The sequence below is a fragment of the Euphorbia lathyris genome, chromosome 3, assembly GCF_963576675.1.
Source record: "Euphorbia lathyris chromosome 3, ddEupLath1.1, whole genome shotgun sequence".
In the NCBI taxonomy this organism is placed as follows: domain Eukaryota; kingdom Viridiplantae; phylum Streptophyta; class Magnoliopsida; order Malpighiales; family Euphorbiaceae; genus Euphorbia; species Euphorbia lathyris.
In genome coordinates this window covers 33,040,105-33,063,730 of record NC_088912.1, presented here as the reverse complement: position 1 = coordinate 33,063,730, position 23,626 = coordinate 33,040,105, and the positions used below count along the sequence as shown (strand labels likewise).

Sequence of the window (23,626 nt, the reverse complement as noted above, 5' to 3'; positions counted from 1 at the left end):
GCAGCGCCGGCGCCATGGGGGCTAGAGCCTCCCCGGGCGCCGGGCTGCCTCCGCCTCTGTCTAAGCTAACAAATATATTACACTTTTTACATGATAGTTTCAATAAAATGAAAAATAAAGCTCATCAATGGAAGTTCAAGCAACAAACAGCAAAAAAACAACAACAACTAAAATTAGAGAAACGAAGTCTGGAAGCTACAATTGATTAGTGCTACATCGGAGATTAGAAAGTAAGATTTCATAACAAAGTTAAAAAAATAAAAACATGGAATAAAAAGCATTACATTATTGTGTTTCATACATAAAAATCATTTGGTGGTTTAAAACATTTTATAAATAGGAACCAATTATATAAGATACTCAGTTTTGTGCTTTTATTAAAGAAAGTAAATATGCAACTGTCTGAATTAGAAAGAAATGTTAAAGTAAACATGCAACCACATTAGAATGAGATGTATATGTTATCTAAGCATATCCAGCTATAATGCATAAACTTAACAAATATTTGAGTTATCTCTACATGTCAATAGAAAAATAACAATTTTAAGTAAATGTAGTAGAACTTTAGTTTTAAACCAAGAATTTTTGAAAAAGATAATACAAAAAAAAAAAATGGAATCTGAATTGCAGCAGAGCACTAAAAAATGCAACACACTAATAAATTCTTTTAATTACATGAAAAATATATTCAAATGATATGAATCACTATTGTAAATTGCAAATTGGGTTTCAATGAATTTTGTAACATGTTGAAAACCTCTGCTTCTCATTAGAACAATTTAAAAAAATCACCAACTTAAACATTAAGAAACAAAATTGACAAAAGAGGAAGAAAACCTAAAATCGGCTATGATCATGTTCCGAGGAAGCAAAAACTTCGCATACCGAGTATAACCAAAAAGAGAAAAACAAACGGTAAATAGAATCCTAAAAAGAAACAAATTGAAGTAATACCTATTATATGTCAAGAGGAATGCTAATGGTTAGCCTGTTAATAACATTATAACTAAAATCCATGTAACATGTTGAAGAAAAAAGATAATAAAGAGCGCATGCCTTGAAACACAAATTGACGGCTTCTTTAATCCTGGAATTTTCATTTAGGAGATTGATTCAATCCTTTCAGTTGATCAAGGTTTTCAGATATAAGACTTAAATATCCTAACCTTTTCTATGACATGAACTTTCCTCTATTCCTTTTTTAGACTTTTGCTAAAGCAATTATTTAGTGTGGTGTTGTTAAACTACGACAATGCACTAAAGAATGACAAATATAACTTTAATAATTTCTAATTTGCATATTGATGTTCTGTTCCAGTCACATCAAATGTTAATTTGCATATTGCATAGTGTTAACAGGTTTAACTTCTTTAATTGTTCCAAACACTTCATGTACAAATATTTCAGTTAGGATCAACAACTGACCTCTCCAAATAATACATAGCTATTCAGAGCTTCAACCTGAAAACAGAGAAACTAGTATAGTTAATGAAGAGAAAAATGTATAACAGAACCAAATTGCAAGGTGAAAAATAGAGAAACTAAATATAGGTAATGAAAAGAAATGTATAACAGAATCAAATTGAAAGCTCAGACCTCTTTCATGAAATCTTAAAATATACACAACTACTGCTTCAAGAAGATCCATTGAAGAAGTTCGGGATGCCTGCGCTAAAAAAAAGTAAAAAAACAAAAACAGGAATACATAAAGAAACCCATTCAATCTGTCACCAGGCTAAACCGTGGAAAAGTAAGAAAGGAAAAAAATAGCAATCAGATTTCATACGGATCTAAGAACCCAACATAAAAAAAAACCAACCTAAAGCGTGAAATTGTAAGAAAGGAAAAAAATAGCAATCAAATTAAACATGGATCTAAGAACCCAACAGTAAAAAACCAACCTTAATGTTAAGTAACGCAAGCGGAAATGCATATGGTGGTCGGCAGAGTAGCGCATGTTGAACAATCTGGAACCTCTCAGGCTCGGACTTGTTTTTTCGGTGATGGTTTAACAGAGATGAAGAGAGAGAGAGAGAAGGAAAGAGAAGGTGCCATGAAGAGAGAGTGGAAAATAGAAGGTGCTATGAAGAGAGAGACAGAAACTCGCAAGGAACGAAGGGGGAGAGAAGGAACGACGACGTTTTGCAATGAGTTTGTAGGACAAAATCTTGAAAATGTTGTAGGGGTAGAATTGGAATAAATGGTTACAAATTCAATAAGGGTAACATTGGAAAAAATTTGGCACAAAATTGTCAATTTTACTGTTGCAATGTTTCACTTTTATAGTTATATATAATTAGAAGAAGGGAAGAAATTAAAGTAAGCTTAATACCCTTTTGACAAGGTTTGGTTATTGCTAAACTTTTTAAATAATTTATCACATAGTAAACGCTTAAAAACCTATTAAACATCTATAGTTGGTTTTAAAAACCTATCACACACCTAAAGTTTTGCATACAAAATCGTTGATCTGTCATCTTTGACATACGAGGTCGTTGTGCGTGCTATAGAGAAAAGAAAAGCATATTAGTTCGTTCTGTATGTCACCTCGTATGTCAAAGATGACAGATCAACAATTTTATACGCAGAAGGTCCAAATGAGCCAACTTTAGGTGTGTGATAGGTTTTTAATATCAACTATAGGTGTGTGATAGGTTTTTAAAGCCAACTATAAATGTGTGATAAGTTATTTAAAAAAGTTCAAGGTGCCAATAAGCAAAACTTGCCAAGTTTATGTTGGGGCCAAACAAACAAACACACACCCACATAAAGAAATAATAGAGAAAAGCAATAAAGGCACACAATAATTTTAGCGTGGAAACCTCTTCAACAAAAGATAAAAACCACGGGACCCGTAGGCCTCTTAAATCTCCACTATCAAAGGATTACAATTTTTGGACAGAAAAAACTGTAACAAAAAACTCTCGCTCTCTCACACAAATTCAAAGCCTAAGTTACACCTCCTAGTTAACTAGCATTGAGAATGTGGAATACATCAACTAAAGGCCTAAAGCCTATTTATAAGGGAACTCCTCATTGACTTCCTTATTTCTAAGCAATGTGGGATTCACACATCCCTTTACAACACTTTTAACCAATGTGGGATTTGAGGAGATATCCCAACAAATCCTCCCTCAACCCAAATCCCCACATATCTCAACATCTTCAGAAAACTGAATCCTCCTTGCAGTCTCCTTTTTCTTCATTCTGCTAAAGGAACATCCATCCAGATAATAAATCTGTTTCCTTCTTTTCATTCCTTGCAATATCAAGCTTCCACCTTTGAACACTTTGTAAACCTTGCCGGCTCCAACATATTTGTACCCACATGAAGCCAACTCTCCCAACGAAATTATATTGGCTCTAGCACTAGGCACAAACTTCACATCAGCAAGGGTTTTGACAACACCATTGTGGAGCTTCAGGCGGACTCTTCTGACACCTTCAATCTTCATCTTCGAATTGCTCCCACTCCGAATGTAGCCAAAATCTCCATCAACCTGTAAAGTGTCAAAACAAGCTCGATCTCTACAAATATTAATATCAGCAGCAGAATCTAACACCTAATCAGAATGATCTTCAACAAGATCATCCGCAGTAGTCAATAAAAAATCACGATCTTCAACCACATTAGCAGATGATTCACCATTTTTACCATTACCCTTCCGTAGACTCTTCAAGTCCTCCCTAAACTGTGGGCAACGGGATTGCATGTGACCGAATTCACCACAATAAAAGCACTCAACAGTACTCATATCCTTTTGTCGAGATCTTGATCTCCCGCCACGGTCACTCTTCATATGGTTCCTCCCCCTTTCTCCACTCTCTCCAGCTATGAGTATCTTAGGACAACTGTCATCTTCTTGCATCATCTTCTCATTCTCTTTCAAAGCCTCCATCACATCATTTAGCTGCAACGTGTTCTTCCCCACTAACATTGTTTGCACTAACGACTTGAAAGATCTAGGTAAAGAAGCTAACAGGAGTAACGACTGCTCTTCATCCTCAATCTTCTCTCCAATACTCAATAACTGACACACCAATTGATTACAATTATTAATGTGGTCAAGAATGTTACCTCCATGTTCCATTCTGAGTGTGTACAGATCCATCTTCAGACACAACCGGCTAGCCAATGACTTCGACAAATAAGTGCTCTCCAACTTCTTCCATAACTCTTTCGGAGATGTCTCTGTCAACACAGTCATCTTAATTCTGGGAGGGGGGCTAACCTAATAGTGCTGACAGCCTTCCTCTGAATCATACTCCATTCAGTATCTTTCATACCGTCGGGCTTCTTCTCTAACGCGATGTCAAGACCCTGCTGCACCAAATAGTCTTGAATCGTACTTTGCCACAACGTGAAATTACTCTTTCTATCAAAGAGCGGAATCTCATACTTGAACATTGTAGACGACATCTTCTCTACAGCTCGACTTATGCTCTTCCTCTATTATGTACCCTCCCTGGGCCGAACCTCGGCTCTGATACCACTTTGTTGGGGCCAAACAAACAAACACATACCCACACAAAGAAATAATAGAGAAAAACAATAAAGGCACACAATAAATTTAGCATGGAAACCTCTTCAACAAAAGATAAAACAAAAGATAAAAACCACGGGACTCGTAGGCCTCTTAAATCTCCATTATCAAAGGATTACAATTTTGGGACGGACAAAACTGTAACAAAAAACCCTCGCTCTCTCACACAAACTCAAAGCCTAAGTTACACCTCCTAGTTAACTAGCCTTGAGAATGTGGAATACATCAACTAAATGCCTAAAGCCTATTTATAAAGGAACTCCCCCTTGACTTCCTTATTTATGAGCAATGTGGGATTCACACATCCCTTTACAATACTTTTAACCAATGTGGGATTTGGGGAGATATCCCAACAATTTAAGGGGTGTAAATATGCATTAAGCCAATTTAAGTATTTCAGATAGAAGATAAGAGAGTAAATTTAAGGTTATAGAATTTCTGATCATGATGTAACAGGAGAGAATGCGAGCAAGTCGGTTTGGTTCCATTATTTTTTTTGAGCTACTCTATGAGCCAGTTTGATATTGGTGTGCCTGATAAAATCTACTCTGAGCTAAGTTGCTCTTGAGAAAAGTGTCGTGCAAAAAGATTAATAAGAGCATCTCCTATACAAGCACCTTTTAAAGTTGTTAAAACTTAACACTATCATTTAAAAATATATTATTTTATTTTCTCTCTCATCCCATTACTTTTAGCAACTTTTTTTTTTATAAAAAAGGTCCTAATGTTAAGTAACTTTAAAAGTTGTCACCATGATCCCACGAAATCATTATTTTATATATAATTTATTTTAACAATAAACATTAAAATTCCACCAATAGTACGTAACTAAATCATTTTTTATATTAAAAAAAGAAAAAGTAAGTGTACCAAATTGATGCCAAAAATTGGCAATATTACAATAATCATTTAAGCAACATTTGTTACTTCAATGCAATGCATTCTTTCAAGCACCCTATGTGTCATCAGGTACCTTGCATTGGAGATGCTCTAAGTTTTTGGTAAATACACAATAAAAGTTAAGTTAATTATGATTATTTTTGTCCAAAAACAAATTCAATATCAGGACTAGGAGTGCAAACGAGCCGAACCGAGACCGAACAAGGACAGGTTCTGCTCGAGAATTGTGGAGACCAGGCTCGGTTTAAGTTCGAATCTAGCTGAGCCTAGAATTTTAGAAATCGGCTTGAGCTCGAAGCTCATCGAGCGGCTTGTTTTGAATATAACATACAATCTACAATAAATTTAAATAAAGTAATAAGATTAAACAAAATTATATAAACTAAACTAATAAAAAATTACAAAATTAACATGTATTTAAAATAAAAAATAAAAATCAATAATATATATATATATAATTAATAAAAAATCTCTCGAGCTTGCTCACGAGCTTTCGAGCCGAACCCAAGGAAATTCAGACTCGGAGTCATTAATGCTCGAGCCGAGCTCAATAGATCCAAGTTTTGACCGAGTCGAACTCGAACAGTTTGCGAACTAGGCAAGCTTATTTGCGCTCCTAGTTGTGACAGCTACTTTCCCTAAAAGCTGCAATTTTTAGATTTTCTTGAAAGCAATTTTCTTAGCTTTTACAGTTTGTAAGGAAAGCAGGTTTGCATTTACCAAACACTGTTTTTAGCTGAAAATTTTGAGAAAACTGCTTTTAGAACTTAGGAAACCAATGTCAAGCATGCTATGCCTTCTAATTCCAAATATGAGATAAAAAAAAGTCCGAAAAAATTGGAATGAACTGCTTTTAGCAAAAAAAAAAAAAAAATCAACTATCTAATATTTTATATCCACAATCACTCAATATATACATCACATCAACAATACTTTTTTTTTTGAAAGAATTAGGAATTTATTTATTGATCATCACAAATTAAATTACACAAAAAATCAGGGGGTGGACTAGCCCACACACCCGGACCAGACATAGAGTCAGCCGCCTTTGCTAATGCGTGGGCACACTGATTCGCTGATCGCCGAACAAAACTGAAACAACAGTTGTCAAGGCTTAACAACATTGCCTTACAATCTTCAATAATAACACCCGAATAAGAGGTATGGACTTCTCTGTTGTTAACAGCTGTGATGAGGAGTTGTGAATCGGACTCGAAGAACACCCCCGACCATTCGAACTGTTTAGCCCAGGTAAACGCTTCTCGACAAGAAAAAGCTGCCACCAACAAAGGTTCTTGTAAACTTGCAAGCATTCCACAGCTTCCCGCTATGAATTCACCTTCATTATTGGAAGACACACTCAATAAACTCTATTTCATTAAACTATCCATTATAATCACTCAATCATATAAGACTGACTAATTAATTAGACTCAAACATATTATTTAAAATAAAACAAAAATAAAAATGCGAACTCTATATCATTTTTTATAGCTAAAAAACTTAATCAACCGCTCAATATCTATTGAGTGGTTGATGAAGAGTTTAATTTATTAAACTCTCTTCGACGAAAGAGATTTTAGTAAAGGGATGTAATGAGTGATTCATTATATCTCACTGTGAATGCTATAACAACAACAACAACTGAATTAAACGGGCCAAAAAATTATTCTCACACCAATTAAAATTGGTTTAAGTGGTTAAAACTATCACATATTATAGTAAAATTATCATTAGACCTTAACTGCAAGATTGACCTTTTGATTCAAACATTTCATTTATATGGTATGAAATTCTCTTAGACCTTAAGAGCAAGCTTAACCTTTTGGTTCACAACTTCGATTTATTAAAAAGAATTTCAACACATGGTAAGATGAACATGTGCTGTACACATTTCAAACTCAAGGGTTTTATAGTGTCAATTTAAACTTTTGGTTTAATTGGTTTCTTTACATGATATGAGAATCATGATTCAGTATTGGGTCATTGCTAATATTAGCTTCATATTCCCATCGAGCATTATCCCCATTATTGGATCATTAGAGAGTGTCGCGAGTTCAAGTGACTGGAGTGAGATTTGGTATTTAATCACTCTCTTAGGGAAGAGAATCAGATGGCCGACCGGTTGACGAATTCCGCATGATCTTATGGGTTGGGCTTCCACGAGTGTGAGAGCCCCTTGCAGACCTCCAGGGTATTCTTCAAGATGATCGGTTGGGCATCCCTGTACCGCGACGGTTCTCCTTGCAATCTTTAGATTTTTTCTGTTTTTTGTTCCATTATTTTGTTTTTGGGCGTTTAGCCTTCTCATGTAATTTTTTTTTTTTGATGTACTTGAAGAAAAACAACTTTACAAAAGCATAACAAAACCAGTATTATGATTGTAGAAATATATATCTATATTTTTTAAATTTATGGTATCTACGATTAACAAGAATATTCACATGGACCTTAATGACCAAGTAAATTTGGTCATTCACCGTTAGATGTAGGTCTATTAAATCAAAGCCGCATGATGTTTCGAATCCGTACCTTAGGATTCTAATAAACCTAGATCTAACGGTGAATGACCAAATATTGCATGGTCATTAAGGTCCATGTGATCAAAACCGATACAATTAATTGCATCCGGTTTTCATTGGATTACAAAATTAAATGAGGGTATTCTAAGCATTTTTCAAATAAAACTAAGTGAAATATGTTAGGTGGCTGAGCCCAATATCTTCCGCCCATAAGGGTTTGTATCATAGCCCAATGCCCCAATCCATCTGAGTCGGCTCCATATTCATTCATAAATATAAAAATAAAAACGAGGATATTATGGTAAATTTATCTCCCCTCTCTTTATAAACCCCTCTCTGCTGGAAATTCCCAAACCCTAATTACGGCTCAGCTGCTGTTCGACCTCAGGTCTATACTTCTTACCTCTCGTCGCCGTCCGTCGTATTCTTCTTTATCTCTACGTTCATTTGAGTATAATGGATGATGTTTATGAAATGTTTGCTTATGTCCTTGTAGGGTTTCAGGTAAGATCGAAAAAGGTGAAGTTAAAGCTTGAGAATTAGCAGTAATGGCACCAGCTAAAGGTAACATGCCTCTCTTTTTAGCTGATATCTTGTCGATTACATGCTGCTCCTTTATTCAATAATCTATTTTCTGTTTTTCTCATAGTTTTAGAAATTCGGTGACAATGTTTGCTTACTTTACTTCATCTGACTCTGCTCAGATCGATTGGTGTTGGTAACCGTTGTATCCTTGTAGCCGAATAATATAGAAATCAGAATATAAAAAATATTTATGGATTGAAATGGCTCTTCATGGTTTCATTGAAAAATGATATTATAAGTTTACTTGAGCTATGCTTTATATTGTTTTCTGTTTGGTCTCTTGACAATTTCGTTTCATTTTTACGATTTATTACTTGTTACTGCAAGTGTGAGTCTAGTGTGTACTGTACTTGTTTAATTACTTTTCTTAATGTATTTATTACAACTTCCTTTTGCAAATAGTTTGTAGGGGAAAAAATGTGCACAGAGTAGAGCTAAATGGTAACCCACATTATATTGGTGTTCATATATGAACGATTTCATTCAAAAAGAACAATAAAACCAATCAGTCCATTATGGATTCATATGCTGTCTTGAAAGAAAATTGTTGTCAATTGTAGAAAAGAATGTATGACTTCTAGTAGGCTTCAAGATTTTTCATTTTTCATTTGTGGTGACCTATGTTACATGGAAACCCTTCTTCATTATCGTTTTTAGGTTCGTGTCTGTTTCCGTTTCTGTTTCTTTACTGTTTCCTAACTATATTTTCTAGAAACAGCTTTTCTCGGTGTCTGTTTCAGTTTCTGTGCAACGTAGGTGACACCTTATGTTGCATGGACACGGAAATAGACACCGGGAAACATTATTTCTAAAAAACATAGAAATCGAAATATGGGCGAAACGTGAAATAATGTACTTGAGATTTTTTAATATTATATTTTAAATAAAGATTAAAATTGATATTTTATGTAGTGCATACTACCATCACGAATATTAGACATACCTATAGAAGCTACGCTTATCCTAAACATAACTATAATGAAAAGACAATATAATTATTGATAAAACAATGAAAGTGAATAATAAAAAAAATTGGTATTTACATTCTATAGATGATTACAACAGTGCAGAGAATAGGACTAATTAGCAATTGTGGAATAGGAATTATCATCAATTAAGAAATTCTAGCTAAAGAGTAAGTTTACCTAAGAAGGAAATGCTCCTATGTTCAATATTTACAAAAAAGCGTGTGGAAACGTGCATTTGCTAGTTTCTGGGTATTACAGTTTCCAAAGAGGACACGAAATGCTGAAATGCTACTGTATGCAACATAGGTGGCAACTTTGAAGATCAGTTTTGAATATGCTGAACTGAAGTAGCAAAGTAACTTTGATGATAAATTGCTGTGTAGTTTTGTCTTTATTGCTTTCTTTGTTCGTGATTGTATACGCTGTGCTTCTGCAAGTTGTCCTAGAAATTAATCCTAAATTTTGTGTGTAAAGTTGATCTTGCCAAGAAGAAGTATCACCTAGGTTTGTAGGTTATGATCATAATCTAGGAGGTTTATGTTTTTGTTCGTTCCTGATTTAGGTTTCTAGCTTCTAATCATATTATATATGTTTCCTGCAGCTGATGGTTCAAAAAAGCCTGATGCAAAGGCTCAGGCAGTTAAGGCTGCCAAAGCAGTGAAATCTGGGCCAACCTTCAAGAAGAAGGCCAAGAAGATCAGAACCAAGGTTACATTTCATCGTCCAAGGACATTAAAGAAGGAGAGGAATCCCAAGTACCCTCGCATTAGTGCTCCTCCAAGAAACAAGCTTGACCAGTATCAGATTTTGAAATATCCACTCACTACTGAGTCTGCAATGAAAAAGATCGAGGATAACAATACCTTGGTGTTCATTGTTGATATTCGTGCTGACAAGAAAAAGATCAAGGATGCTGTCAAGAAGATGTATGATATCCAGGCCAAGAAAGTGAACACCTTGATCAGGTACTTGTTAAACTCTTATCTCTTCGTAGTTAATAAACGAGGCTTAAACTTTAATTTGTGAGTTTGTGGTTGTTAGTTTCTATTAAGGTAAGACAGGACCAGATCTGATGATAATGTTTCTCATATGAGACCCTCTTGTAAAGATTGTTTATATATTAGACTATGCACACTAAAATATTGCGACGCCGCATTTCTTGTAATGGAATTCAAATGTGCATTATGTTGCTCCATTAGTATCAGACTTTTTTGCTTGTTATTGTTCTTTGCCGTTTTGCATATCCCAGAAATGATAAACTAATTTAAACCTGAATAAATTTTATTTTCCAGGCCTGATGGAACGAAGAAAGCATATGTCAGGTTGACACCAGACTTTGATGCTTTGGACGTTGCAAACAAGATCGGGATCATTTAAATTAGTTAATGGCAAACATTCTAGTAGTTATAATTTTGTTTTATTCCAGATTAAAGTGTTTTTGTTGTGAAATGAAGCAGGGAGATTTGATACTTTATTTTAAGGTTGTAAACTTGTTGAACTGCTGTCTGATTATTTTATTTTCTATCCCCTTTTAGTATTATTGGAGACCTAGCAGGCTTGAGTTTCAATTTGCTTAGTATGCATTGTTTCGGTTACCGACATCTTTTATGATCTAATCGTCCTCAATTCACAATCTTGTGCCCTTAAATAAGCCTTCATACCTAAGTTGGTTTACCGAAGGCCCTGGTTGTCTCATTGGAGACTTTGTTTTTCATATTTAGTTTGCTACTTGTTATTTTAGCTGGGGTTTTTTTTGTTATTTTAGCCGGATTTTTTTTTTCTGGTGATTAGGAAGTTTGACAATAAAAAGAATGCGTTTCTGTAAATTTTTCTCGATATGTTTCAGTTAAATGCCCAATTGGCCCTAAAATAAAATGCGTATGAAAGGCACTGTTTATACAGATATGATTATGTTATTTATATATGATATAAATTCATGAAAAATGATTTGTATGTATTGGTGCTGACGCTAGGTCCTCCGTCTAGGAACTCCAAGAGTTGGGGCCTCCAATCCAAAGTTTCTTTGAAGTACAATAAGCATTGAGATGTCAATAATATTTATAAATACTTATCCTCATCTCAATTTAGCAGTATATATATATATATAGAAAATACGAATGTATTCAACTAAAATATTATTGAAAACCGTCATTTATAATTAAGGTTGTAAAAAACGTTAGGCGCTAGTCGGGCGGACATAGTTTTCAAGAATTAATCGGGGATTAGTCAGAATTAATTGGGGATTAATCGGATTTGTATTTTTGTACTTTTTATTTTTTAATCAACAAATTATTATATAAATTTAATTAAAATATATATTATACTATCTATAAATAATAATATAAAATTATTATATATAGAAAATACGAATGTATTCAATTAAGAAATAATATATATGTAGAAAATATGAATGTATTCAACTAAAATATTATTGAAAATAGTCATTCATAATCAAGGTTGTAAAAACGCTAGGCGCTAGTCGAACGACAGAGCCCTCAAGGATTAATCGGGGATTAGTCGGAATTAATTAGAGATTATTCAGATTTGTATTTTTGTACTTTTTATTTCTTAATCAACAAATTATTATATAAATTCAATTAAAATATATATTATACTATCTAAAAATAATAATATAAAATTATTTGATATAGAAAAACATATATATTTGTAACATATACATTTAAAAATGTGCAAACATCGACATTTCAACAACAATATTATTGAAACAACTTAAATTTGAATTATAATAAACCAAAAAAATAAATTCACAATAAAAAATGCTTTTATTCATTGTCGCTTAGTCAGTAATTAAGAGGTCTAGGCGACGTCGAGGCGGAGGCAAGACGGTTAAAAATCACCAAGGAGTCAATAAAACGCATAGAGTGACTAATTGGAGAAAATCGCGGCGAATTCTCAATTTCGAACGCTTAAGCGGTCCAGACAGCATTCGTTTCGAACGATGTTCATAATGCACTGATCTATTTTTCAATTATCTAATTATCCTCTATCTACAATAATGAAACAATATGGAGCCTCTAAAAGTTAATTGACCTCTTCTATTTTAATTGACATCTTCTCTTTTAATAATAAGAGTAAGTTAAAGATTTTCTTTTAATTTTTTTTTATAATTGTTCGATTTGTAAATACAATTTTGCTATTTAAAAACTTGTAAACATGAGTTTTTAGTTTGTGCAATTTGCAATTAAATATTGTGAATTCTTTGGTCAAAAAAATACTCTGGTCAGTTAATTTGCAACGTTCTATTTCTTAATTTTTTTCAAATCGCTCCTTTCTAAAGTAAATAGTCACGATAATTTTTTTTGACAAAATACTTGATTTTACAAATTGCACAAACCATATATTTTTGTTTGCAAGTTTTTAAATAACGGAACTGTGTTTACAAAAAGGTCAAAATCCATGGTCTTTTTTATACTCTACGCTAATCATACATAATGTAGCTGCTAACTGTTTCGTGTTCTGAAAAATTGTTCCAAAGTCGGCCCTAGGTCGCCCCAAGGGTGGTGGGGACCCAAAAGTTTTTAAATAAGTCTATATATGTAAATGGAGTAAAAAAAATTATACATATATTAATGTTAGAATTTACATGGCACAAAAAAAAGGGTATTTTAGACTTAAAAGAGGTCTGATTGCTTTTTATTTTATTTTATATAGATTGAGGGTTAATTTGAAGAAATTGTGAAACATCTTTTTTTATTATTATTATTTTAGATAAACAAAAGTATTTCGTGAATGTAATAATACGTATCATACAATTACTAATGATATAGTTTTTTAATCATTTATTGGAATATATTTTAAGATTTTAGGTACAATTTTTTTTTTATTATTAAAAGGGCTTTATTTTTTATTTGGCATAGGATCCATAAATTGTCAAGACCGACCATGGTTTGATCTTTATTTGTTTTTTTTATCTAGTCTCCAGGACCTCTAAAATGTTGGAGTCGCTCCTGGTATATATGATTAAGACCTCTTGCCGGTAGAATTATGGCAATATGATCTATGATACGCACCTCTTGCTGGTTGACAATATGATCTCTCAGTATAAAAACCTTTAAATGTTTTGATGAGAAGTTGGGATCCGAATGGTTCCTTACATATGCCTATGGTACTTTGATGATCAAGTTAGTATATAGATAGTGCAAAGAAGAAAGTAACAGTATAAAGAGAATAAGAGAGAGAAGGAGAGAGAGAGAGAGAGTAAAAAGATCCTTTACTATGGGGTGAGATCCCATACTTATAAGCTTCACCCTTGGGATGACTAAAAGGTTTTTATTGCCCTAGCTTGGGTTAGGATGCAATCGCCAGTCCTGGTCATACGTGACTACGAGGGGTAGGTAGACTTGGATGGTGGACCTAATTTATTCATGTGGTGTTGTTCATGGGCCTTTATGGCCCAGATGCTTTATCAGAAGTCCCTATTTTTATGGTTGAGGTGATGTACTAGGTTCGATCCAGTTTGAGGGAGATGAATTCTCTCGCGTCAGATACCTTTGTGTTTTTCGGCGGAAGTTGGCTGTTAGGTGTTTCTATTTGAATCATGCAATTGTTTTATGTGTGCATGTTTTAATGGAAAAAATGGCCGCTCTTAACGATGCTTTTTGGATATGTGTCATTTGCGTTCTTGAGGTAATGATGACTCTTTATCTATTGTCCGTGCAATAAAGTCCAACGGCGATCGGACTCCCACAACCAATTTATAAATAGGTCCATTCATTTTAAATTCAGTAGGTACTTCTTTACTCTTCTTTGTATCTCCATTGTTCTCATTTCCTTTGGCTTTCTGTATTCCGCCCTTGGGGTTGGTGCAATTTTAGCTTTTTCGACGGGTTTTAGAGAGATACTATTATAGTCCTCTTCAAAGGTGGAATTTTACCGGTGGTCTTGAGGTCAGTCCTTTTTGCCTCTTTCTCCATTTTGTTTGTTGTATGTTTTCCTTTTTTTCTTCCTTTTTGCTATGTTGGGTGCTTGCTTCTTCCGTCGTCCAAGTCTTTTGAGGGTTTGATTGTTGGCTTGGTATGTTTGTTGGAGAACCGTCTAATTCAAAGAGTCCTTGAGCTGAGGTGGAAGTAGAGTCACAAGGTGAGGGGGAGCTGGAAGGACATGCTGGTTTTTGGGCTTGAAATAGACTCTCCTTCGACTTCCGAGGTGGCTAGAAAAAAGAAGAAAGTGGAGCCAAAACCATCACCTACCGTTCCTAGATCTGGTGGGGGATGGTTCATGATAACAGACTTGTTGTAACATTCAGTGGTTAGCATCAGGGAAATATATAGAGGATTGTGAGAAAATATGTGGCCGCGAGGCCATGGGTGGAACATTCAATCTGATGTGGTCCCTTTGCGAGACCTTTTGCATCGAAGTCGAAGAGGATGGAGAATTCTTATAGCATTATTATAAATAAAAATCTTAGAGTGATTACGACCATTTATAGGTCGGGAGGGCCTTTGATCCCGACTGTGATGTCGAGGTCAAAGCAGGCCAATGATCACTGTGCCCCAAATGAGATGGTGGTATATGAAGATGGGTTAGACGCTAGAATGAAACGTCCCTTACTTCCGTTCTTTGTGGGAATGGGTGGTGCCTGATGGTGGGGATGTACTCGTTGTGTAGGCAAGCCGGATTGTGTTTAACTAAGTTGGGTTTTCATCAATTTTTCTGGCCTACGGCATCGAAGCAATCACAATATGTCAGTTGGATGCATCTTCATTTTAAACCCATTATGGGGTTACATCCTAAACCTCCTGAGTGGCGACATCGTTACTTCAAGCTTAAGACTAAAGACTTCACATTCCCTTTTATTGTGAATTAGAATCCAAACAAAGCTTATCGTAGAACCTGGATGGTCCCAAAAGATATGATTGTGCGTGATTTAGAGACAATCAGGTGGCTGAGTGAGCTTTCGTCGAAGCTAAAGTGGGATTATGAGGGGCTGATAAAGGATTACTTGAATAACGGGTGGTTCATGTACTTGGCTTGGAAGGTGGGCCACTTCGAGGGGTGGATGAACAATGGTCTGTGGAAGTATTTTTAAGGGCTAGGCTAGACGAGGCAAGATCTAGTCAATATGGAAATGATCAAAGTTACCATTGCTAAATGCGCTCTGACTGGAAGTATGGTATTGATAGAGACTCTTTGAGGTTAGGAGGGGTTTGGCGCTTGCTCATTCATTCCTTTTAACTTTATCTTTAATTTTGTCTAATGTATGGTGCAGTTTCTGACAAGTCGATGGATTTGGACCAGCTTAAGTTCAACCTTGAGTTCGAGCCGATGACAGATGACTACCAAAAGGTGGAAGTACTTCCACTAGCCTCAAATAATGGTTTCTTAGAGCCTGGTTCTACTGAGGTCTTGAGGTTGGGAGCATCATCGATGAATGTGGGGGCTGCGACTGAGGGTATGATGGCTTATGATGAAGAGCCTTTGGTAGGAATTGAAAGGGCTATTGTTCCATAGGATCCACTAGTGGCTTCACTGCCTATGAGTGAGACTACTAAAAAAAGAGTGGGTATGAGGGCAAAATTTGATACTGGAAGCCTTTTTAAGGAAGTGGATAAGGTGGACAAGGTTGGGGAAGATAACTGATTGCCTTTTACTTGTTGCGAGAATGCAGACGTTTCTTTTGCTGAACTGGCTCTATGGTAGGGCATACATTGAGGAAGTGAGCGGTGTGATCTAGGACTACTATGATGTTAGAAGTAGTTCATGTGAAGATGTTAGCATGCTCAGTTAGAGTGCCTTTGATATTATCAGTCAACTCTTGAGACATCTAGGAACCTAGTTTGAGTGTATGGTCCTCTCCTAAATTAAAATCTTATAGTGGTTCGAGGGGTTGAGGAGTGTATCCTCTTAGATCTTCTGGTTTTCCTACTGTGTTGATGACTAGTTCTGTTCGTGGGGGTTCGGTTGATGTCCAATGTATCTCTCTGGCTAGCTGCCTGTTCCCCTCGATGGCTAGGCTTCCTAGTGCACTGGGAATGGTGAATGTGAGGTCACAGATGCTGATAATGTCATGAGGTATGTCGACCACTACCCAGTCGACATATGTCTCTGCCAGCTTCTCCTTTTCTTTGAAGACCACGAGAAGGGAGATGATGCCTAGTTCTGGCACTTTGATGTATGATAATCCCACTACTGGGAAGGTTCTCTCATTCAATCTTTTCTTATTTAGCCTAATTTATTTGAGTGCTCTTCATGAGAGAAGGTTCACCGAGCTTCTAGTGTCTACCACGATGCAATGGAATTTGAAATTGTTAGGAAATAGACTATAAGGGCCTCATTGTGAGGGGTGTTTAGTGGTGGGTTGACTAGAGGGATTGTGCTATGTGGCCCTTTAACTTCTTTTTAGACGGTCTTCTCTATGGGTAAGGGCCCTTTCGTGGATTACTTGTATCTCCTATTGGCATCTTGGGCGTTTGGGGTCCTTTCTGTCAGGAGTTGTGTCTCTCGAATGTTGGGGACCTTTCCTTAGTTGCCCGCCTCTAGGGCTTGGACCCTAGAGCAGTAGCTTTTTGCATTCCTTAGAGTAATGCTTACATTCGTCAATATTATGCCCACTTCAATTATGAAATTTGTAGAATTTGTCTCTTCCTTGTGTGGATATGGGATAAGGGTCCGATGGCACGCTAGGCTCATCCTTTTTCTGCCTCGTTGTCCTGCCTTGAGGGATATGGTTTGTCCGTATAGTGGACCTCCCGACCTGTGCTCCTCGTTGTCCCTATGTCTTCTTAGGCTTCTGATGTGCATTTTATGTATACGTGCATGTGAAGGCAAGTGTACCTTAGTCGTGTATCAAATAATAAAGTGAAAGTAGAGTATCGTTCCCACGAGGATGGTGATTATAAGTACTAATCTCTTTGCTTACTATCTATTATTTAAACAATCAAAAGGTGGAGTTTGTTGGACAACCAAGCTAAGACTTAAGCAAGAAATGAAATGAAAATTATACAAATTTGATGAGAAACTAAGGCTTCTAGTTTCACTTAACCTCTTTGCTTGGTAATAACACTTAAACCCTTTTAAGTTGTTTTATCCTTTTTAAGATGATGGTTTTTCTTATTAACTAATAGATTCTCAAGATTGACTCTAAACTATCGATTAATTACTTTCCCTTGGTCCAACTCAAGTAATTAATCCAGAGAAGCATTAAGTTTTATTAATCTAAACCTTTTTAACCTACTTTACCTTGGTCCGACTAAAGTGATTACTTAAGATTCAAGAAAAACCGCTCGAGTAATTAGTTCTAAACTTTCGATTAATTACTTTCCCTTGGCCCGACTCAAGTAATAAATCTAAGATTTGTAATAAGATTCATGAAAAACCTTGGAAAACCAATAAGCCACACTAAATGGTCATTAGGTCTAACTTATGAATTTTGATTAATCAATTTAATCACGGTCAATATAAACGGTTAATTATATTCAAGTAGGAATCGGGCCCATCACATACAAGCATTAAGAATCATAAGTTAGTTCTAAAAAAGGATAAACATAGTTTAAATAGGTTAAACGTAATTACCATATAATTAAGGTTAAGATCCGCTTTTAGCCTTAGTTAATAGGGTTTTAGCCCATAATTAGATTAAAACACACCTTAGAAAGATAGATAATGGAGTTCATAGTAATAAAAGAGATTGAAGTTTAGAAGAAACCGTAATGATGATTGCCGAACAAACTTCTTCGGTAACTTAAAACTTACTTTTATTGGATGAACTTTTGCACAAACAACAACTTGAGCACAATAACAACAATTACAACAATAAATACAATTGAACTTTGAAGAGAAAAATAAGCAAAATAACATTATAGAGGGAGGAATTAAGCCTAAGCTTGGTGTCTTCAAATGGCTCTCAATGTCTCCTTTTATAGTAAAATGGCACAAATGTTTCCAAAGACCAAGTCTCCTTATGTCCCATAACTCCTTAATCTTCCATACTCAGCTTTAAAGAGGGTGGTGGAAGACTTTGACAATTTAGGAGTTGATATGAGTAAAGGTGGGAAAGGAATCATAGGCTTTAATATGTTCATCAACTTGGGATAATTTTCTGGGCCTGTTACGCTTCGAATTTGGAGATAATTATTATTAATCATTTGTACATATTTCTCTTAGCTTTCCAACGCATTTTGAATCGCCTCAATCCGAGTCCGTATAAGGGAGATACGATGAAAATACAAAAATGTGTCAAATCTGTCATAGTGTGAACAAAGAGACTTTATTTCTGCCAGCTCCATCTCGACGAGAAGCATACAAGAAATCACTAAAAACTCATTTTTTCACTCCATTCCATTTTACTCCCAAGTTCTCACCTTAAGCCCCGACTTTGGTTATTTGTGTCGAACACCTTGCGAAAGTGTCTGAAAAACACACAAAATGACTTAGATACATAAAATGAAGAAAATATATAAAAACCATTATTAAAACTTATCAAAATATCACTAAAAACATATTAATTAAGTACAGAAAATGCTACAAATCACGACAATAATAGCTTCTCTTCACGGTTCTTCCCTGTGGGGGCGGTAGGGGATGTGAGCTTTGTTGGTCCCGTGTAATTAGTTCCAAGGGGGGGTTAGGAACTAATGTAACTTTTTCACTTAATTATGCTGACTAAATCAATTCTTTAAATTACTTAACTCAGTTTTGGTCAGCACGGCCGAGAGAGATGTAAGACAGCTTTAGTTAGAGGCTGACTAGAACCGTTTTACTTGCGAGTTGGGAATTAACACTTAGGTCAGCTTCCAACTCAGCACTCTAATTACTCAGTGTCAGCTTATACAATTTATATCCTGAGTAATTCAAGCAAGCAACACATACATATATATATTGAGAGAAAGAGTTAGAGATTACTCAGCAGATTTATCCTGGTTCGGCCTCACCGCCTACGTCCAGTCCCCAGAATACTTTCAGGCTTTTTCAATCCAATACTGAGCTCTTTAAAGGTAGAGCACAAACCATTTACAAAGTAGTTGAGTATGCAAGAGTACTGTCCTCTATTCGTCTACTCAACCCCACTAAGCGCTATAACCAAACACTTAGATTTTCTCTACCGCTGAGTACTAAAACCGAGTACTCAGCACCACTCTCTCAACTTTTACAATTGATACAAACTTGTTCTTTCTAGATGAAGAATACTTTAGATGAATACAAATTCAATCTAGACTTTTACACAGAGATAAGAATTTGGTGTAAGATTTTCTTTTCTTGTTTGAATGTGCTTTGTATGTATGCTCTTTTCTTTTTGTACTTCGGCAAAGGATCCAAGAGTTGGGCTTGTCCTTTTATAGTGAATTTCTGATGCCTCAATCATTTGAATTCAGATGTATCCATTGAATTCAAACGGCTCCTTTCGTCATTCACTGGTCAGCATACAGATATTGCAGGCCAATCCTATCGTCTGAAATTAGCAGGCGTCAGGCTTGTCTTCTTCCGCCAGGTTCATCTTCTAGCGCCAGTTTCGTCTTTTAGCCAACGACCAGTTGACCCATGCGTCTCAAAACTGTCTCCTTGCGTAATTCCAAAGCTTCTGAATTGGCGCAGATCTCTGTCGGATCTTGTCTTTTAGCAAACGGATCATTGGCGCTGTCCTGATGAATACTCAGCTTGACTCTAATAGACGTTGCCTTCGATCTTTGTTTTATACGATGCTGAGTTGCATTCTACTCAGCTTCCATGGCCAGCTTCGTCTGCAAGCTTTAGTTTAGAGGAAGACTTCTCTTCTTTGATACTGAGTTGTGTTCTACTCAGCTTGCTTGGCTCATGCTGACTTCTTTCTGTCGTACTTTTTATTTCTGTTCTCATTTATAATTATACTCAACATTGAACAAACACATTAGTACAATTAAATCAAAGCACTTAAATTTAATTGCCCCTTAATCATGGATTAACTTAAATAATTTTGTCAAATCAAAATCATGTGGAAAGGTGTTTCAACAAGCTTCACCTCTCCGACTCTAATATTCCCCTTTTCCCTTACTACTTTTCATTTTTCTTTTTTTCCCTGGCTTTGTTTTCTTCCATTTCTTCGTAAGCTGTCGGTCTCGTGTTGTCGTCGTAGTGGATGAAGCTTTGCCCGACGACCATTAGTTCTTGGAATGATAGAGGGGGATTAGTATAACATTTTTGTCGAAGGACTTGTAGGTCATCCAATTTGCTAGGCATTGATGGCTATCTCTAGGTTCGTGGATTTGACTTGGGATGACATATGGTGGAATCAAGCCAACTATCCATATAAGGGCTCAATCGATCGTTGCTTTACATCGTTTAAGTCTGAGCTTATTATTTTAGTGTCGACTGCCCCAATAAAACGAACAATGAATAAGTCTTATAGAAGGTTGGTATAATCGACGAATTCAGCTTCCAAGCCTCTACCACTCTTAGGCCACATCACGAGGGTGGTGGTAAAGACTTTGCACATGACATGATCCTCCTTGAAGTAAAGGTTCATCATGCTCATAAAGGTGGAGTGTTCTCTCAAGGTCTTCAATCCTTGTATAGGCTAGGATCTGCGAGGTTTTCCAGTTTTTAGGGAATTAGCTTTGATAATATAATAGACCAATGGGTTTTGCTAGATGTGACCTTCCCCCTGATGGGGCCGCGTATGGCATTTTTTTGAGGAATATTTAAAAGTTGACTTTCCAGCCTTCTCCTTGCTCGAAGGGGGATTTGTTAGCCATTTGGGATGTTTAAGGAACTTCTGGTGTTAGAACGAGGGACTGCTCTCCCATAGGGAGGACATCATTGCCTTCTATTGTTTCGCCCATTTTTATGGGGATAGCCTTCAATAGGGGAGGTTTTTTAGCTTGCAGGAGTTCATATAACTTTCTATTATCCTCTTGCATGGCCTTTTGAGTCACCATCCTTTTTTGATGTGCTTCCACTTACTAGGCTTGTGCATCCTAGCAATCTCGAAGTATTTTCATCAGCCGTTCAGTAGGATCGGTGGGTCTTGTCTTCAAACTCTGTCACTATGTCTTTGAAGTTGAGTTTGCTCTTCGTTACTTCAGTTTCCTTCAATTTCGTTTATTGGCAAGTACATATGACCTCTTTAGTGGGAGTTGGCTCTCTCGATAGGGGAGTTCCAACCATCTTGTCATGCTCTTTCAAATGAATCTGTAGGATTTAAATATTGTTCGGTCCACGCTCACCACACCAAATGATGAGAAGTTGAGATTCGAATGGTTCCTTATGTCTGCTTGTGGTCTCTACACTGGGAGTGGTCCCTAGGACACACTTTGATGATCAAGTTATATGTAGGTAGTGCAAAGATGAAAGTAATAATATAAGGGGGGAGAGAGAGAGAGAGAGAGTGTGTGTGTGTGTGTGTCAAAAGATCCTTTACCATAGGGTGAGATCTCTTTAGGCTTGACTTTCGAACGGCTAAAAGGTCTTTACTTCCCTTGGCTTGGGTTGTCACAATCGTCAGCCTTAGTTGTACGTGGCTACAAGGGGTGGCCAAACCTGGCTGGTGGGCTTAATTTATTCCTGTGGTGCTGCTCGTGGGCATCTGCGGCCCAGATGCTTCATCATATTTTATGGTAGTCTATTAAGTGCGTTTAACATTTTTTTTTCTAAATTTCAAAATCAATTTTTTTTAGCTTTCCTAGCTAAAAGCATTAAAATTAATAAATTGATAATATGTTTTGTTCAAATTAAATTAAAAGTATATGTTTTGTTCAAATTAAATTAGAAGTAACACGTGTCAACATATCTTTTGTAATTGTTTTGATACGTATCAATATTTTATGTCGATCTATATCGTTTTAATATAAGCATATCTATTTATAAAGACACGAAAACATTTCAGAACAATAAAATAAAAGCAACCACAGCAAGATATTTTTTTTCAACAAACCGACAAACTCAAAAAGATATAACATTTTATTTTGGATTCTCTATATTCCCAAAAAAATTGTTCATATTGCTACGTTGATTCGTCCCAAATTATTATAATTCACTTTTCATATTTTTATCCGATAATTAGCATTTTTTCAAACTAATTTGAAAGTAACACGTGCCAATACATCATTTGTGATTCTTGTAATACCTATCACTATTTTATACCGATTTACATCATTTTATATTTCTATTTACGAAGACAAAAAAGCACTCAAAATGAGGAGATAATAAAACAAACAAAGCAATCACGACAAGATTTTAATGCAGCATACCGACAAATCCAATCCGAGATAACGTCCCTTATTTTAGGTTCTCTTTATTCCGAAAAGATAGTTTATGTTGCTACGTTGATTCGCCGCAAATTATAATTCATTTTAGGTTATAAATATTTTTATTTATTTATTTATTTTTTATTTTTTGTGGTTTGACAATAAAAAGAAGAGTGTCTATGTAAACTTTCCAAAGCTGTTTTCAGGTGAAGTTCCCAATTGAAAACGTTAAGTTTATGCAGGAGGGATTCATACATAACACAATATTTTATTACCATAACTATATAATACAAAAGAAGGGTCTGTGAGAACAATGACATGACTGAAATCACACCCCTATATAACATAAGCGACTCAAACGAAAAAATAAAATAAATGGAATTATCTACAATGTACGATGTTTAATTATTCTTTCTTAATACTAATACTTATATATATATGTTACCCAGATGTAACAACATATGTTTTACGAACCACCGGTTGCGATTTCCTCAGATGGAACTGCACTGCTGGTCTGAGGAATCTCGGTATCCTCATGGAAGAAATCTTCCCTCGTGAGATTCTCAATCAGAGTTTCCATAGAAATGGAATAACCCTCACCGACAGAAGATCTGCAAATAGGACAGGTAGAATGAGTCTGAAACCAAGTATCAATACAACCAACATGGAAAACATGAGAACAAACAGGTAAATGTTTGATCCATTCATCATCCTCAAACTCCGCTAAACAGACAGCACATTCACTCGGGTCATCCTCGGGGTTCTTCTTCTTAAATTGCGAAATCGGAAGTGATTCCATGACGGCAGTCTCCAGTCCCTTGCTCTGAAACTGCGCCGACAGCGACTGATCATTCTGTCCGACCGCAGTCACATCCACATGCACCTGATTATCATCATGTCCGAAGATCATGTCAAGGAGGCGTTTTGCG

At 35.8% G+C, this 23,626-nt stretch overlaps 1 protein-coding gene and 1 long non-coding RNA gene across 3 annotated transcripts; one reads left to right on the top strand and one right to left on the bottom strand.

Moving 5' to 3' along the window:
* Positions 1 to 1,344: 1,344 nt before the first annotated feature.
* LOC136222218 (uncharacterized) lies at positions 1,345 to 2,030 on the bottom strand. Its single transcript, XR_010685542.1, has 3 exons — positions 1,902 to 2,030; positions 1,597 to 1,671; positions 1,345 to 1,461 (listed from the first exon to the last, which is right to left on the bottom strand). It is a non-coding gene; the product is annotated as an uncharacterized lncRNA (long non-coding RNA).
* Positions 2,031 to 8,267: 6,237 nt separating this feature from the next.
* On the top strand, positions 8,268 to 11,059 carry LOC136224270 (large ribosomal subunit protein uL23). Of its 2 annotated transcripts, none has more exons than XM_066012548.1 (4): positions 8,268 to 8,354; positions 8,463 to 8,530; positions 10,121 to 10,484; positions 10,812 to 11,059. In XM_066012548.1, exons 2-4 carry the CDS (start codon positions 8,515 to 8,517, stop codon positions 10,894 to 10,896), a joined length of 465 nt encoding a protein of 154 aa, XP_065868620.1. In that variant the 5' UTR covers positions 8,268 to 8,354; positions 8,463 to 8,514; the 3' UTR covers positions 10,897 to 11,059. The 2 variants fall into 2 exon arrangements, with proteins under 2 accessions (XP_065868620.1, XP_065868621.1); XM_066012549.1 differs by having other exon boundaries at positions 8,301 to 8,354; positions 8,471 to 8,530.
* The last annotated feature ends 12,567 nt before the right edge of the window (positions 11,060 to 23,626 follow it).

Coding starts and splice junctions, on each gene's coding strand:
- LOC136224270 (XM_066012548.1), top strand. Junction 10,485..10,811: donor AAAGTGAACACCTTGATCAG/GTACTTGTTAAA, acceptor TTTATTTTCCAG/GCCTGATGGAACGAAGAAAG.